This window comes from Saimiri boliviensis, chromosome 13, assembly GCF_048565385.1.
Source record: "Saimiri boliviensis isolate mSaiBol1 chromosome 13, mSaiBol1.pri, whole genome shotgun sequence".
Classification (NCBI taxonomy): Eukaryota; Metazoa; Chordata; class Mammalia; order Primates; family Cebidae; genus Saimiri; species Saimiri boliviensis.
In genome coordinates, this window is record NC_133461.1 from 5,385,001 (window position 1) to 5,402,926 (window position 17,926).

At 37.1% G+C, this 17,926-nt stretch overlaps 1 protein-coding gene across 4 annotated transcripts in view; it reads right to left on the reverse strand.

Moving 5' to 3' along the window:
- Positions 1 to 17,926, reverse strand: part of ZNF407 (zinc finger protein 407) — a 475,812-nt gene that overhangs the window by 423,855 nt on the left and 34,031 nt on the right. For all 4 annotated transcript variants that reach the window (XM_003925984.4, XM_074383238.1, XM_074383237.1 and 1 more), the window contains exons 2-3: positions 13,139 to 17,881; positions 7,741 to 7,855 (exon numbers count right to left, since the gene is read on the reverse strand). In XM_003925984.4, coding sequence (XP_003926033.1) covers positions 7,741 to 7,855; positions 13,139 to 17,828 — 4,805 coding nt within the window. In that variant the 5' untranslated portion in view covers positions 17,829 to 17,881. The remainder of the gene's footprint in view (positions 1 to 7,740; positions 7,856 to 13,138; positions 17,882 to 17,926) is intronic.

A 17,926-nucleotide genomic window follows, 5' to 3' on the forward strand; every position in this document is an offset into this window, starting at 1 on the left:
CATCCTTAATTAAAATTACAAATAAATTCTCTTAAAGTAATTCTCCCGGACCAATTCCCAGGCCCCTTGATTCTGAGGCAGTAACTCACTTCCCGCCAGGCTTTCCACTTCTCTCTTCACTGCCTACATAGTGCAGAAAACTGGGAAGAAAGACAAGGGAAACAATGAGCAATGGAAAGCGGAGGGAAAGGCCAGCACTCAACGCCTTAGCATGGCCCAGCTCTGTGGCCTGACCCCTGCCCACCTCACCCAAGTGTCCCTGGAACTGTCCACCTAGCTTCACAGTCCAGCTTCCAGCAGTCTTGACTGCCCCGTAGGGTTCATGCACATGCCACACTCCATGGCTGATCCTGCTGCAACTCCTGCCTGGAATGGGCTGCCCCTGCTAATCTGCCCAACTCCCACTTACGGCATATCGAATGTTACCAGCCCAAGGAAGTGTTTTCTGAAGCAGCTAGGGAAACTTGGCATTTCTTGACCTCAGCTTTCTCCATGTGAGGCAGGGGTTGTTTTGGACTTTTTAACCCTAAAGACTAACACAGTGTTGGCACATGCTGACATTCAACAGATGTTTGTTTAATCCTCACTTTCCCAGTTAGTCACATACACTTCAGAAATTGCCTGCAGTGCTCTTCCCCATCTCTGTTCTTCCCCTTGTGTTCCCTCTGCTAAAAACGTCCGAATGTACCTTGTGAACAGCCCCTCATCCTTTAAGACCCAACTCAAAGATAACCTGCCTGTGCACAAAGACTTTCCTGCTGCTCCTCAGCAGCACTCGTCCTCCGATCCTTGTTTCCACCCAGCCTTGCTCCTTCTACACCTAGAGTAGCTTCCACGCCACAGATGGCCTCGGCATCACCTTGTCACAGTGCCCACAAAAAGGAAAAACACAAGAATCTGCCAAATGAGAAATAATAAATAACAAATCAGTGGCTATGCTTCCCTTCTATCTACATTTCTCATGCCTCCATCTCATCCAGTTCTTGCACACAAAAAAAAAAAAAACAGCAAAAGCATCCACAAAGTAAAGGACTGTAAGAAACAGAACAGGGAGAGGGCGGTTAACAAGAAAAAAAATCAGGGAGGCCGGGTGCGGTGGCTCAAGCCTGTAATCCCAGCACTTTGGGAGGCCGAGGCGGGTGGATCATGAGGTCGAGAGATTGAGACCATCCTGGTCAACATGGTGAAACCCCGTCTCTACTAAAAATACAAAAAATTAGCTAGGCATGGTGGCACGTGCCTGTAATCCCAGCTACTCAGGAGGCTGAGACAGGAGAATTGCTTGAACCCAGGAGGCGGAGGTTGCGGTGAGCCGAGATCGTGCCATTGCACTCCAGCCTGGGTAACAAGAGTGAAACTCCGTCTCAAAAAAAAAAAAATCAGGGAACAGTCAAGGAAACCGGAAGAATGGCTACCCTTCTATATTCTACTGCGGGGATCAGGAAGGTTAAAGAATCCTGAGACTCCAAAAGAAGATTTTTTTTTTTTTAAGAGACAGGGTCTCGCTCTGTTGCCCAGGCTGGAGTACAGTGGCACCATCACAGCTCACTGTAGCCTCAAACTCCTGGGCTCAGAAGATCTTCCTTCTACAGCCCCCAAACAGCTGGAACAACAGACATGCACCACTATGCCCAGCTAATTATTTTTGTTTTTTGTAAAGACAGGGTCTCCCTATGTTGCTCAAGCAGTTCTCCGACCTCAGCCTCCGGAAGCGCTGAGATTACAGGCATGAGCCACCACACCCAGCCATCACAATCGCATTTTAAAATCACTTGGAAGCTACATTAAATAAAAATAAAGAAGCAATGAGTTAAGTCACTAGAACATGATTGTTTCACTGGAAAAGACCTTAGAGACAGAAGCCAATGTTTTCAACTACAACACCAAGAAATAAGCATGTTTAGTTTATTTCTGTTTTGTTGTAGGTTGATCATACTCATTGGTCATGGAATAAACCTATGACCCCACTCTTCTATGGCCAAAATTTTAAAAACCACTACACAGAAAAGGAAACCAGGATATAATGGACACAAGAGCTTGTCTTTTCCCTGTGAGGAGGAGCTGCTGGTTTCCACTCTGATGTCCTAACCCCACCCCAGAACCCTCCCAGCTTCATCAAACACTTCACTGGAAAATACACAAGGATGCTATCTGAGAAAACAAGTTTTATATGTGAATATTATAACCAAGAAAGCTCTTAGGCTTTCCAATAATAAAGTCATTTGCATAGTTTTAAAAACTGTAAATGTTCATTCACTATGCAAAAGGTATCTCAAGGATTCTAACATCAGAGGAATACACAAATAATGTTACCTTTTCATTCCTAACTGAGGAAGAGAGACAGCAATCACTACATAGCATTTTTTAAATTTCAAGCTAAAGACAAAAATATTCAACAAAAAATATTAAAATATTATGTGGATAAAATATATAATGTACCATTTATAATGGGAGAGCATTTTAATGTCAATTTAAACGTTTTTTACAAAACTGAGAGATGTTGCACTTTATACTGTTACAAGCATAATTCATGCTACATTATAGAATAAATGTTTCCTAACTATCTCTCTCTAACCAAAACAACCAGCCAAACCAAATACTTATTTTACTTGGATATATCTTGTTCAGCTAAAAATGCAATTCCATGGTGCTTTTAATGATTTAGGTACACACAGCTTTAGTTCTCAGAGGAGACTAAAAATAGCGATTTTAATTTATTCCTGCTGCCTACAATTACCCACAACCATGTATTTTTAAATATTTCCAGACTATAAAAATTACTAATTTTTGCCACTTGTGTTTATCTGCGTTTAGACTTTGATTTGGATAAATTAAGCTCTCAAGTGTTCCTTGCTTTATGAAACTCTGCATGTTGTACACTTCAACACAAATAAATGACTTGTACCATTAGAGGTTTAAATAATGTAATGCATTTCATGCTCAGCCTGAAGCTGGATCCCAACAAAGTTGCTAATGCACGTAATGATTAAGTGTAACTCAAACACTAACTGTGTTGTTGAAAACATGACAGGCAATAATTTGGTCTATTATATTCTGCCATTTAATTGCCTAGTACAGACATTCTCTGACACGTTATGAAGCAATGATTTACAATTATTCAAGCTGCAAAGGTCAGAAAGTGACATTATAATCATCTACATAGAGATCCCTTCTAATGCACAAAAAGTAGGTAATGCCACACACACACACACACACACACACACACACACACACAAAGAGTTTCACTGCATTAGTAACTTTCTATTTAGGGTTTCTTAAACCAACTAGGAATAAACAGTTCATAAGCACATTAATATACAATTTTAAAATGTCTGGAATCTTTTTATGAAACCAGATGTGACAGATTTAGAAAATACTCTTATTCTCTCCTGATTAAATTCTATTCAACTATTTAACTCCACACACAAGAATCAAGATGAGACTCAGGGAAATCAATCAGTAAACAATGCAACTCCTATATCATGCACACTCAGGTCTATACTTCTGAATAATGGCATATCAAACTTAGTTATCATTTCTCAGGTTTGTTGAAATCACAGGCCAAATACTAGTTTTCTACAACTCTTTAAGAAAAAAAATTAATACTGCAAAACAAAAACAATAACCAAAGTTGATCAATTATATCCCTTTCATCTTAATGGGATGATACTATCTTTATACTTTTAGACACTTACCTCTTGCTATTATACAAATATGTTCAGTTTGTAACCCTCAAGTAAATAGAATAAATTATCAACAAATAAAAGAGAGTGGGAAAAAATTATTTAAAATAACACTTATAAGCGGGAAGTACAAAACAGAGAAGGGGGAGGAGAGAGAGAAAGAGAGAGACAGTATCAGAATATGAAAGTAAAGCACTGTGCAAGCAATTTTTAAAAAATGTAAATCTGGGCAAAAGCAGAAAATAAAAGTAGATGCTAGGAGAAAGTAGATGAGTTACATTAACTACATGCTTAGTGAAAACAGCCTAGAGAGGAAAAGAAAATAAGTACAAATTAAAGTTAAGTCAGGAACAAAAACAGGTACTACAAAAATTAATGGAGAAATAAAGAAAAGGGATAGTTAAAAGGAAGAAAAGTGATCTACCATTACTAGTCGGATAATTTAAGTCCATCACTAAAAACATTTTGAATATTAAGTTTCCCATCAGTAAAATGGGGATAATAAGCATAAGATAATCCACAAAGCTATAGAAATCAACACGTGAGATAGAAGTTAATCAAAGCTATTTATTAAACCACAATGCACTGCATAAATACTATTTAGAGTACTAGGTATAATATTTTATACATAGAGAATAAATTAAATTTAAAAGAATTTAACAAGACATGGTGCCTCAAATAATTTTTAAAGTCATTGAGATTTTTAAGTTTTTGGCTACTGAAAAATATAAAGATCATAGATGTATTAAAAATATGCATTTGGCCTATTTTCTAAACACAGAATTATTAAATAAAAGTATTAACTATAAAAAAATAGGCATACTTTCTGTTATTTCTTACTTTCTCTCCCACTAACCCCTATGTCAGACTCATAACAGATTTTCAAGTTAACTATCCATCAAGTGCCTAAATATAAACATACCTACATTCTACAAAATTCCTCTCTCAATCACACTTGGATATTTTTAGCAACTAAGAAACTCTGCTTAAAAAAAAAAAAAAAAAAACTGCTCCTCCAAAAGCGAAAGTAAAATAAATGACTCTTACATAAAGTTATACATAACGTGTACTAAAAACATGAAGTACAAAGCAATACATTTTTGAAATTTTTACCACCACATGAGCAGGTAAACCTTGAGTAAACAAAACTCAAAGTCTGAATTCTTAATCTTAATTTCCTAATAGAAATTAGACACCTAATACATAACAGTTTCTTCTGTCAAACTAACTTAAACCCAAGGTATACAGTAGCTAGCTTTGCCAGTGGGGCAGGGCAGGAGAGGGGAATGATATCTTTAAAACGGTCCTGAAGATTCAAAGAAAATCGATCTAGGTTCAGACAAGTTACACAAAAACTTAAAAGGCAGTTTTTGTTAAGGGTGTTGCTAGTACACAGCCCTTAAACTACGTGTTAGTGAGAAACACAAAACGTGTAGTTGATGGGCATCCAAAATCATCTAATATAAAGATCTGAAAAAGAGGTCAGTTATAAATAATCTGAGACATTAATAACTGACTGAGCTCAATAGCGTTTGCTGTTTCCATCAATTTCACCACAGTTTTTTTCAAGAAAACCAAGAGGTTACTAAGAAAAAGAGTATAGTACTGTGAGTAATAATTTCACTTTAAAAATGTGACTTGCCCAATTTTTTATATTTTTAGTCGATCAAGACTATTTGGAAAATAACTCCTTATAACTCAAATAATAAAGTGCTCATTAAGAAAATTCTAAAAGACAAGACTAAGATATTAACTAGTAAAGAAAAGAACACATAATGCAGGACCTTCTGTTTGTGACAAAATTACAGTTAATGTTCCTGAAAGATCACTTTACCTTTCAAAGCATGATTTTGTAAAAGGTAAAATTTATAGCAATTAAAGCTAATGAAGAAATGCAGCACGAGCTGCTTATGTTCAGGAACTAATAGGTCCACTGAGCATTTCTAAGATTATTTAGCCATCAATGATAATGAATTGACTTTGTCAGTAATGTTAATGCACAAATACTCTCTAGTGCCAGTAATCTGATTACCAATCCTTGAACATTTTTGTTTTTCACTTTAATTTTTAACCTACACACTGTCCTATCCCTTTGAAACACATGAAATATGGATCAACCTATGATACTTTTTCTGTAACATTGAAGGGTACCTAATTCACTACCATTTTGTTTCAACTACATAGATCAATGAGGATTCTTCAGTTTACTGCAATTCTTCAGAACTTTCAGCATCACTGTTAAAATTATTGCTATGCAACTTTTCAATCAAATTTCATTTAAAACATAAAGAGAGCTATTATTTCCTAGTGTGATGAAATTCAATGGCTGTCATAATTCTAAGAAATACAATTCTGGACTCTAGAATACTTGTTCTACATAAGCACACATACAGCTTTCTCTGATGGCAGTATAAAACTCAATGTATGTATAACTATTTACAATTCTGTATCTCTGGAATCAAATAGGAACTACTCATGCAATATTTCAGTTGTATGTGGCAAGCAGCTAGTGAGCAGGGTGTGCACTGCTCAAATCATACAACTAATGCCAATCAATTATGTATTCTTTTTGATACCAGATACATTAGAAATTGTTCTGTGAAAAACTTTCTTCTCTTTCTAGGGTCTAAGTAACCCTAATTAAAAAATGAACGGAATTAGATCTCTATTGACAGAGTATGTGAAAATTGTTTACTTATTTCCCAGAAATGAGAGAAAAACTGCTTACTGCCACCTAATAGCAAATTTTCACTGGAGCCAGGGCCTTTTATAACATGTATGGTAAAAACAATAAACGAGATATCTTTTAAACTTCCAAGATCTAAAACAACTAAAATGAACCATTTGGTACTTCACCCTTGCAGCTAAAATCAGTAGTAACAAAACTCATTCTCCCACTGATCTTCAGGGAGCTTTAGGGCCATCTTCATTTACTTTAGCTACAAGTTGCTGAACCATCAATTCTGCCAATGAATACATTACCGACCATGGTTCATAAAATTGCTTGCAAAGGTACTTGCAAAACTATCCTAACGGTCAAAACACGCAATTGCATCCTGGGATAAAGTGTGCTGTCCAACAAATAACAGAACTTGTTTTTGACATAAAACATTTACATGGTAGTATCAATCAGCAGAAGCTTCTACTTAAAAATAAACCTAGTATGTGCACACTGCATAATTTAATTGAGCCTGTGTTATTTTGTGAATTAGCCATAAGAATTGCAAGTTTCTCAGGTTTCATACGAATATTTTTTATCTGATGCACTTATTAGTTAATTTCCCTAGCATAATAACATTAAAATATACTTTTAATCAGAAGTAGGGTATTAAAATCCACCTCTCAATGTCTTATGATATACCACACATGTCATAGCATTTTAAAACCTTTTAAACATTTCTGCTAAATTAATTAGTTTTGCATTAAGGCACCTTAGCACTTTCTATTAAATGCAACACATTTGAATGACAATTAAACATTGCACATGATCTTTCAGAAAGAACCGTTAACTAAAAAAGGAAATAAGTTTTGAAATAAAGTTACACAAAAATGCATAACACAGTTTTCTTCAGCATCATCCCTGCAATAATCAGTAACCAGCCATCTGAAATTAAATCTTTTCTTGTTTTCCTTATAGAATATGTCCAATGGATCCAAAGAGCTATTAATGTGATAAAAATTAAAGAAGTACAGCAAAAGAAAAAAGAAACCATACATATACACTCCTAAAGCTATATTATGTATTTTTTTATGTCTTTAAATGGAATTTATAGTTCTCTCTGGCAATGTGAATGAACATCCTATAATTTAGTCAATTTACAGATTACAGGTTCAAATTGACCTTGTAGCCCATAAAATTGCTCATCTTCAGTACAGGATTAGAAGTGGGAGAAGAATGTCATAACTGTATTTAAGGAATTTACCATAACAATGGAAAGAAGGGTACGCATGCATAATTTTAGCCACTCTTACTCCTATTGGTTTTGAATTCCGAAACAAAGGCTATCTTGCACATGCTTCCTGGTTCATGCAGCAGAGATGGCTTCAATTTACTCACCCACAGACATGACACTTGTATTCCCTCATCCCAAGGTGCCTTTTCACATGGTTTCTGGCATCTCCAAGCTGAGCTGTTGCAAAATGGCATATCTTGCACTTGAATGGTTTTGATCCTGAGTAAATTTAACATAAATATGATTTGATTTTGAATACATCACTGATAGCTTAGAGAAGAGGACTAAATCTTAAATCACACCTTTAACCTAATTAAGAATTTCTGTACCCAAAATGGAATACTTGCATTCATTTGTAACTTGAATAGATCTGCCTCCATAATTATTTTGCTCTGAAGACTGTAATATTTCAGTGAGTCTTCCTAACTTCCACTAACAATTCTAAGATTCAAAGTCAGAAGTGGCACTGCTGAGCAGCACTAAGTATATGAAATGAGCTAAACAATTTTAAATATTTTCCTTACAATTCACAAAAATACATCTTAAAGTCACTCGACACTTCAAAGGGAACATTTTTTAAACACAAATGCACACAGAGCAGCTGATATTTTTAAAAGCATATCTATCATCACATACATTTCTTGTAGCCATCTCCTTATCTCCTCATATTTCTCCAGGTTTGAATTTACTTACGTTAACAATGGTATATTTCAGGTTTTTTTCTGACATTTCTCACAAATTATTCTCTGTATTTTTCTTAAGATAATTTATAAATATACAGTAGATAATTTTTATGCTTTTGTGATCATTTTTATAGTCAAAAATCTACGATGATTCAACAAACTGGAAGAACTGACATTTTGTTTATTAACTTCAAGAACAAATATTTCAACACAAAAAGCACAGGAGCAACAAAATTTTTTATAATATTTCATAAAGAAATAAGGTTAAGCTATACTCAAAAATGAGAAAATAAGATTATTTCAAAGTCTACACACTGAGAGTCAGTAACAGATAAGATTGAAACTGAAACATATTAACAGATAATCAGTATCCACATTAATGAGAAACAACACTCTTTTAAGATATAAAATGTATACACCATTTCCCAACTTTCTAACCACTACATTTTCAAATAAATAAATCATAATCATAAAAACCAGTTTAAAATCAGTACAGTATGTTACCAGATTTTTGGTATCATATTTAGTACTTACATGGTGAAATACTCCCTCTACTACAGTTAGATAGAACATGAAATATGTGAACTTTAATAAATATACAAAAAGAGCTCAAATTTTAAAAATTATAATAAATCATATTTGATCAATGAACCTTTGTGCAGTGCCCTTGGAAAAAAAAAATCCTCCAAGAATACTTTGTTGAAATTGAAGTACTCAGTAAAAAATGTTAGTCTTAAATTTCAATTTCATTCCCAAAAGCTGACCAAAAAAGTGAAGCATTTAATTTTAATCTTTCAGCAGAAATAAAAAAGTCAACAGTACTAAGCACGGGCAGACAAGGTTGAATATTTCACAGTTCAATGACAATGAGGCCAGATCTCTTAATACTTCCATTTCTGCTGTTAGCAGTAGATGTAAAATATATTTAGCACCTGAATGGTTATATCTAGTCAGGTTTATATGTTTAAATGTCAAAAGCAGGTTGAGTCTGCAGCTTACAGCAATCACATTCTATCAGTCACATTAGAAACTACAGTTTATTTAAATGATTCTGATAAAACTAAGCCTATCACTACTTTGAACATTTCACTAAGACATAGAATTCTATAAAGGAACTTTTGAAAATGTGTGAAGAACCAATTTACCAATACTTTAAATTTAAATGCTCTAAAGATAACAGGGTAATTAGGACATTATTAAGTAACAATAATACCAGGACTCCAAACAAAGAAGATAAACCTCTCCCAAATTTGTATTACAATTTTGGTGAAGGATGTAAAAGGTCTCATGGGTTTGAGTTTTCACTTTGCTCACACAGCACCTGCCATGTGACTAGCTCCTCCTCCTGTAGCACAGATACCACGGAGAAATGGACATGGGGTCTCTGGTGTGTTCCATTTACTGTATATGGCTCCTCTGTGGAAAACTCTAGTTTCTGCAGGTCTCAGTGATCACAGCACAGTGTGTTGACAATACCTAAATGAGTTATTTTGTTGACTGCTTCACCCAGAATCACAGAGGCCTTGACTATTCTTTACATCGTACATTCAGAGTAGACGGTGTTAACATCTCCTTTCTGTGCCATAAAAATTCACATACTAGCAGAGGTAATACTTCTCTGCATTAAAAAAGAAAAAAAAAAGACCCTTCTTTCTTGTTTCCCTAACTAATAATGTTTCCATTTTTAAGCTTGCTATGCACATTCCAAAATGAATGCAGGCCTAGTGTTTATAAGACAAAATTGTAAGATCGCAGATCTCTAAATATTTCTCTCAGGTATACTTTGATTATTAAAAACCTACAATCTTATTTGCAATAATTCCATTTCTTGGAACAGCATTATCCTCGGTAGGTTTTCTGGTCTTCATTTGGTCCGTAAGGTTTTTTTCAAAGGGAAAAACTAAAGAGGCTCTCTATCTTTCTGGTGTCTTATTACTTTACCAAAACAATTTCAAAAATGTTAAAAACTGGGTCTTCACTCAGGCCTACAGGGAATCCTCAACCACCAGGCATTACTAATTGCTATGTAGACATGGATGTGACATTAGCGTTAAAGAGAAAATACCAAATGAAGGCCTTTAGATCTTAAAGGAATGAATGACATTGCATATTACCCATCATCTAACAGAGCCATCATCCTACAATCCACCCTAGCCATTCAAACACTTCATTCATTCACTCAGCTGCTCCTTCATTTATTCATTCATCAAGATATACCAAGAGCCAACTAAGTGTGAGACAGGGATGAGGCACTGAACACTGTGAAGTCTTTGTCACTGTGCTGAAAGTCTACAAATTAACTCTCCTACTGAGCTGTCTGTCCTCTGTCTCGTATTGAGCTACAAACACTACCAGTCCTAACTTTAGAAATTTTTACTGAAGTCACACACTACCTATCTCCCTGGAACATTTTGAGATGGCACTAGTGACCAGAGCAATCTCAATATAAAATGCAGACAACCTGGTAGCTCAACAGTAGCCCATCTAACGTGAAATAAAAGCTTTGACAGACCAATGCAGGAGAAATGAAAACAACATTTTTTAGGTCTACTAATGTAACATGAAAGGGAAGACCGTCCATTCTGGTCATGTTGATTGCTTCATAGTAGCATGCACACAGGGAGACTCTAAGGATGCTTTTTCCTACAATACTTGATAACCAAAACTCATTTTTTCTTACAGTGTTGTTTTTATCATGCTAAGGATGAGAAGAAAAGATTATAAAAAACATACAGTAAATCACAAAATATGAAAACAGGGATTGGAAGAGTAAGCTCTTTTCCAGTTAACCATTAATAACAGTCTCCGCATTACTATTTTATGGACATAAGCAAAGTATCTGAAAAGTAATTCATTTTAAGATGCTCCAAGAAAAAAACCTTGAATTAAACCTGGAGACCAATTTCCCCAAAAAAATGACTTGCAAAATTGAAATGGTAAACTTGTATTGTGCCCTCAGGAACAGGGCTCTTGGTGGTGTTTCAAAGCACAATAAAAATGTGCTTTCTGATAAGACCAACACATGAAGTTTAAAAAAAAAAAAAGACGCTAACTTTTACTAAATGTTACAATCAATGATGTAACTTATATAAGTAGGGTTACTTTGTCACATATTGATAGTTACCTCACTTTCACATCCACATTAACTTGATTTTAAATGCAATTAATACATATAGTCAAGGAAGACTAATGGACTACATTCTGCACTTAACCTGGTGGACATTTTCAAATGGCACAAGTGACCAGTGCAAACCTATTTTGCATTGTAAACGACTAAATAAATCTTAATGGATTAAGAATGATCAGCTATCAACACACAAGGGAAATTAAGTGCTGAAATGCCTACATTGATTATTTTAAATTATTAGCCTTACTCTGTTCTTGAATTTGTATGCTTTTAGTGAGCTTTAACACATTTACAAGACTTATTGACTATAATTACAAGAGAATTCAAGTAATGGACACATCAATTATAAGCAACATGTCTTGACCAGACAGTTGCATAAAGAATTCTAAAAAGAGCTCCATTAGCATCTTCCTCTTAGTTTTATTCAGTTTTATCTGCCTTAAGAGGGCATATGAAGAAAGTACATATTTTCTGCGCATGTGAACAAGACTTATTTCGAAAACTGTATCATTTCAGAAAGAAAGCTGCAACAAGGCACTGACAGAGATACTAACAATGCGAACAAATAAGCATTCAGGCTTATTCCCCAAAAATGGCTGCAGTGCATGGGAAGATTTGAGATCAGAAGCATTTATCTAGATTAATCTTACGTAGGTTGCCCCTTTACTTCCTTCAGTGAAAAACTTATCTATCTTTAATCACCCTAAACAAGTAATGACGCTTCAAACTCTTTGATCTTCTTCCTTGTAAACATGCACTAAGTATCAAAAACTGTACGAATTTAAAGTATAGCTTTAATAATAAGCCATTATTTAAAAGTACAGTAAAATAAACCTTACAGTTTTAATGAAAATATGTTCATTGAAATGTGAATTTATTATTCAAATCCACTCATAAATTCAACCATGGAGACAGAACTTGTCTAAGCAGAGCACAATGATTTAGAAAAGCTGTCTATTTAAAATAAAGAATGTATGGCAGGTTTATAGAAACAGTGCAGTGAATTTTTACATAAATTTAGAACAGTAGCTTATGCATTTTCCACCAAAAAAAATGTTTTTAAAAAAACTTTCCAGCTAAAATTGAACATTAAAATGGAACACTAACTGTGACAGAGCACAGAGACTAAACCAGGTGCTACCTCCAGGAACACCAGATCCCCAGCACATGTTACCTTTGGAAAGTGGTGGCTAATTCTGATCCATGAAGGTAGAATCTTATTGCCTGGAAGTTACACTTTTAGACATAAAATATCTAGTGATGAATATTTTTACATCCCTAATATCATAAGAAAAATCTGATTACTCCATTCCTTAAAAGTCACTTAACATGTCCTCTGAAATTACAAGGTACCACTTAATATATACTTTGGAAAACCAAATAATTAGGACTCAGAAACAACTGAAAAGCTGCAACAGACAGCAGTTTTTAAAAGGCATCAGAGGGACTAGGCTTTTTAACAAAATTCAAAGAAACTTGTCAACTAATCTGCCTTTGAGATCACTAGAGCTTAATTACCCTTAAAAATGTTAAGTGTCAACAATGACTTATTACAGCCAAGCAGAGCAGCACATAGCAGTGAAATGTGAACCAGGTGGAGGCCAATGAGCGGCTACAGGTAAGGCTGTGTATCTGGATGGGAACAAATGGTCCCATGTCCTCACTGACTTGGCTTGCTGCAGAGCTACATACCTGTATGAGTGCGAATGTGTGCCAGGAAGGCCATCGAGTTGCTGCTTCGACACATCTTCCCACAATACTTGCAGATGTTTCCCTGGTTTTCCTCCCTCTCCCGGTTGATTTGCTCAGTGTCTTCCACTATGTATTTATTCACCTCCCGTAGCAATTCCTCATGCTGTCCTTTAATATGTAGAAATAAATTCTGTTCAGAATCAAAGGGCTCTGTGCACTTGACACATTTAAAGGTGGCCCCTCCCTCCGGAAGCTCTTCCACACTGGCCTGCTCATTTCTCATGTGGCCGGCACTAGCCAGATGCTGGTGAAGGTTGCTTTCGGTATAGAATGACTTTCCACAGAGTAAACAGTGAAAGTGCTTCTCTTTTGTAGGATGCTTCATGGCTATGTGAACGTTCAGTCCACTCAGTCCATCTGCTAAGAAGCCACAATCATCACAGCGAATTCGTGTAGACTCACCAAGGGAACTGCCTTCAGATTTCTTTTTTTTCACACCTTGAGCACAGTCTTTCAAGGGGAGCTCATTAATTCTCACTCCGGTTGCTATCAGGCCCTCTTCAGACTGGTCTATCAACTCACCATCTTCTGGGTTCTTTATTCTTATTATGGAGGAGTCAAATCGGCCAAAACTGTACATGGCCTGCCCTTTATCATCAATACTAATTATAGTTTCATAGACATCATTACTTTCAACTGTGCTATCAGAAGCTGGGCCATCCTCCTCCAAAATAATTTCTGTTTCATGTTGGGAATTCATCAGAATTTCCTTATTCTCCAGAATGGGATCTTCTTGGACCCTTTTCAGGTCCTCCAAACCATGCCCACATGCAACTTTGTTCTGACCCCCCTTCTCCAGATTTCCCTGTTCTCTGGTTATTCTTGTCACAACAGGAGCGAGGCTTTCAGCTGAGAGCTCCCCAGTGAGCACTGCAGGACACAGGTGTCTGTGAGGAACGTCACCTTCACTGTCCCCTATGCTTCCTCCTTCCCTCTCACAATGGATGCGTAGCTCACCTGCATCATTCAATAGCTCATGGTTTTTCTTTGCTGCCTCACAATTTAAAGCAGAGCTTCCTGAATTTTCATTTTGAAATCTGCTTGGGGAGTCATGGTTCAAGGAAATAGTAAAGGACATCATCTCCTCGGGTTTCCTAACTTTACCCTTGACAGGAGGAGCCTGTTGAAAAGTCTCACAAAAGGCATGGTCTTCATTGAAATTAGATTCTTCTTCAGTCTCAACTTCTACAGAGTCAGCAGCACAGAGCACTTTAGACATATCTAAATTGGTATTCTCATTTAAAATAGAGCAATCTGCAGCATTTCTAGATTTAAGAGTATCAGATGGTTGATCTGAAATTATTTGAAATTCCTCAGCATTTTGTTGATGCTCTTCTTCAGGCACGATGATGTTTTTGGACGTGTCTGCAGAACCTGCTTCCACATTAGCAGAGTTCAGGTAAGACTGCCTTTTCATTTTGTGTTTCTCTGTTGCTGCGTGCCTGGTCATCTCGCGACGAGTCACTGCGTAGTAATCGCATGCCATGCAATAAAACTCAAACTCTTTTGTATGTTTCCGTTTTACATGCAGCTCTAGAGAAGCAGAGGAGTGAGCATTAAACTCACAGTGCACACATTTATTCTCATCTGTGCCTGTAACATCTCTCTGGGAGTACCCATCTCCCTGCTGGACGACGTCCTCTAGCTCTAGAGATATTTGCTCCTGTTTATCAAGAAGATGCCTGTTAACTTCTCCATCTAGAGAATGAAATACATTTTCAACTTTGGCTTCAACTGAGTTTCCATGATCTGCCTTTTCTAAAACAGAGGTGTGTGACTCAGCTGGTTTGTTAGCATGGTCATCTGACAGGGTCATTGCTGAGCCAGCATTCTTTTTTCCGGCTTCAAGGCCACCCCCTTCAGGGCCAACAATGATATCTGAACTGTGTTTTCCACTTGCTTCTATTTCTACCCGTCCTTTATGTTTCTTAGTAGCACAATGACGTTCCATATCTCCCTTAGTTACAGTGTAATACTTACACACTTTGCATAAATAACTATACTGGTGACTGTGTTTTCGTCTAATGTGAACAGTCAAGTTTGTAATACTAGAGGCCAAAAGACCACAGTGTGAACATGTCCGTGAGATGTTCCCTTTAGGTCTCCCTCTCTTTGGAGTAGTGGTCAAAGCTAATTCATCGTCTTTGGTGCTCTCACCAGACTGTGACAGTTCCTTAGGCATCAGCAGGCCCTTCTCAAGATAGGAACGCTCTTGTAATTGCACACCTACATGGCCTTCAAACCTTCCATTTCCAGAAACATTAAATTCTTCTTTTTTATCATTTGCACCTATACATACCCTTTCAATACATTCTTCAAAGCTTAAGCCAATATTATTTTTCTTAGCATTTTCAAGGTGCTTGCTTCTTTTAATGTGCTTCTCCATTCCTTCTTTGCTCAATGAATAAAGATTACAAGCTTTACAAAGAAAATGATAGTCCTGACCATGCCGAAGCTTTATATGTCTCGTGAGGACAGTAGAAGATCTTGTTTTATAAAAACACTTCTTACACTGAAACTGAGGCTTACTGGAATGCCTCACTTCATTACCATGGCTTACCCTGGACTTCACAGGCTCTTCCTGAGCCACTTTTCCTGAGTCATCCATAGACTCTTTTGCATTTTCTGATTCTAAAGTACTTAAAGGTAAGGTCTGTAAAACCAAATCACTGTTAGATGACTGCAAAGTCTTTGGTTGAACCAATGAACTAATATGCTTCTCAGTGGTTTTGTGTTCTTCCATGTCTTTTTCAGACAAAAAGAACAGATTACAAGGCGTGCAAAGAAAATCCATATTATGCTTTTCCTTCATGTGGTCTCTAAGATTTACTTCATCCAAGGATGTAAATGAACAGCAGTGACAACTCAGGACAGAAGCAGTTTGCTGATGCTGGTGACTGTGCAGATGTTCATCTAAGTCCCTCCTTGATATACTAGAGAAGTCACAAGCATGGCAGTCAAATTTCATCTCTCTGGCATGGCATCTTTTCACATGGATTTCCAAATCTGTCCTATGTGTAGCGACTTGCCCACAGTCTGCACAAGCACACAATGTCTGAGGGTCAGAAGCTGGCTTCACCATCAGGGAGTCCAGCCTGGAGCCCGGAGGACAGGCACTCCCCCGACCCTGCTCCACCTCCTGAGTTTCTGAGGTAGTCATGCACAGTCTCTGCACACTGCTGCTCGCTTCCAAGTGTTTCGGCACTGACTCTGCATCGTGTGTTTTCATCTGTGTTCTAAAGTGTCTCATAAACATCCTCTGAGTTTCACTTGTGCCTCTTTTAATTCCTAAAAGATTAAACCTTTTCTTTGCCTGGCCCTTCAAGGTAAAAGTGCTGCTTCGTCGACGAAAGCTATTACCCAACACGAGAATACTTCGCTCGGGTCTTGGCCTCGAGGTTATGCCGATACCGTGTGCTGCCTGCTGGGTATTTTTGGTAGATTCCAATTTCTCTAAGAGACCCTCTGAGGTTACTAAGGTGTCTAGCTTTTTACTCTGGTTTTCAGAATTCTGAGTTATTCCAAGGGAAGTAACATTTTCTTCAACAATCTCTACTTCCTGTGACGAAGTATTTCTGGAAGGCATCATTTCAACAAGAAGCTCACTACTACAGCCACTTTGTTTAGAAATGCTTCCTGTCAAATCTGTAAATTTGCTTCCCACATTTTGTAATCCTTTTGAATCACTATTTTTTGCTATTGGTTTAGAAGTTCTTGGCTTGGAGCGAACATTTTTTGTTGTCATTGTACATGTTTTTTTAGGAAAAGGCTGTTTTGTTAAGATCTGTACAAATCCTCCACGAGCAGCCAGATTCTGACGACGGAGATGTGTTTTGCCAAGATAATGTGCATTCAACAGGTTTTCCTCTGCACACTGAAAACCACAAAGATCACAAGAAAAGACCTTCTGTGGCCCATGTGCTTGTTTGATATGCGTATGTAGTGCTGAGCTGCTTTCTGCTTTGTGGCTGCAGTGACAACAAGTATGTTCCTTAGACTGCTGCATGTGAGACTCAGCGTGTTTTTCCAAATCAGAGCATGAAGAAAACAAATGCCCACAGGTGCTGCACTTGAGAACTGTATCTACATTCCCAATGGTACAACTAACATTAACTTCTTTCAGAGGGAAAGGAGATTCTCTTTCCAGATGAAGGGAAACCATTTCCTGAGCAGATGTTTGTTCAATGTCTGTTTTCAGAGAAACAACATCAATAGTGCTAACGTCGCGAGAAGGGGAGAGGGCATTCGGGAGACATGTGCCTCCAACCATGCAGTCGTTCAGGGAAGCCTTCTTCCCTGCTGCATCTACTGCGATACCCTCTTCTGTGGCTGAGCTTTCAGAAGTTTCTAATCTACCAACATCCTGCTTTCCAGATTTAAAGGGTTCCGCCTCATCTAATTTCTTACGTTTGGAAGCGTGTTTATTATTGTCTTCTCCTATAACAACACTATCAAAGTTCGATGACTCTGAAAAACCTCTTTTGCTCGTAGAATTCTCAGGGAGACTCGCTATCCCAGCAGACACACGCCCATGATCTTCACTATGGGATGAAAGCTTTGTCAAGTCTTGTGCTTCTTTGTGTATCATTTCATCCTCATCATTTTCCGGTTTATTCTCACTATCCATCATTAATAAAGTGCTGATGATGCTTCTGTCAAAGGTGGCTCACTGGCACTCATAACCTGTGAAGTAAACAAACATGGTATTAAACCTTGAATATAAAGACA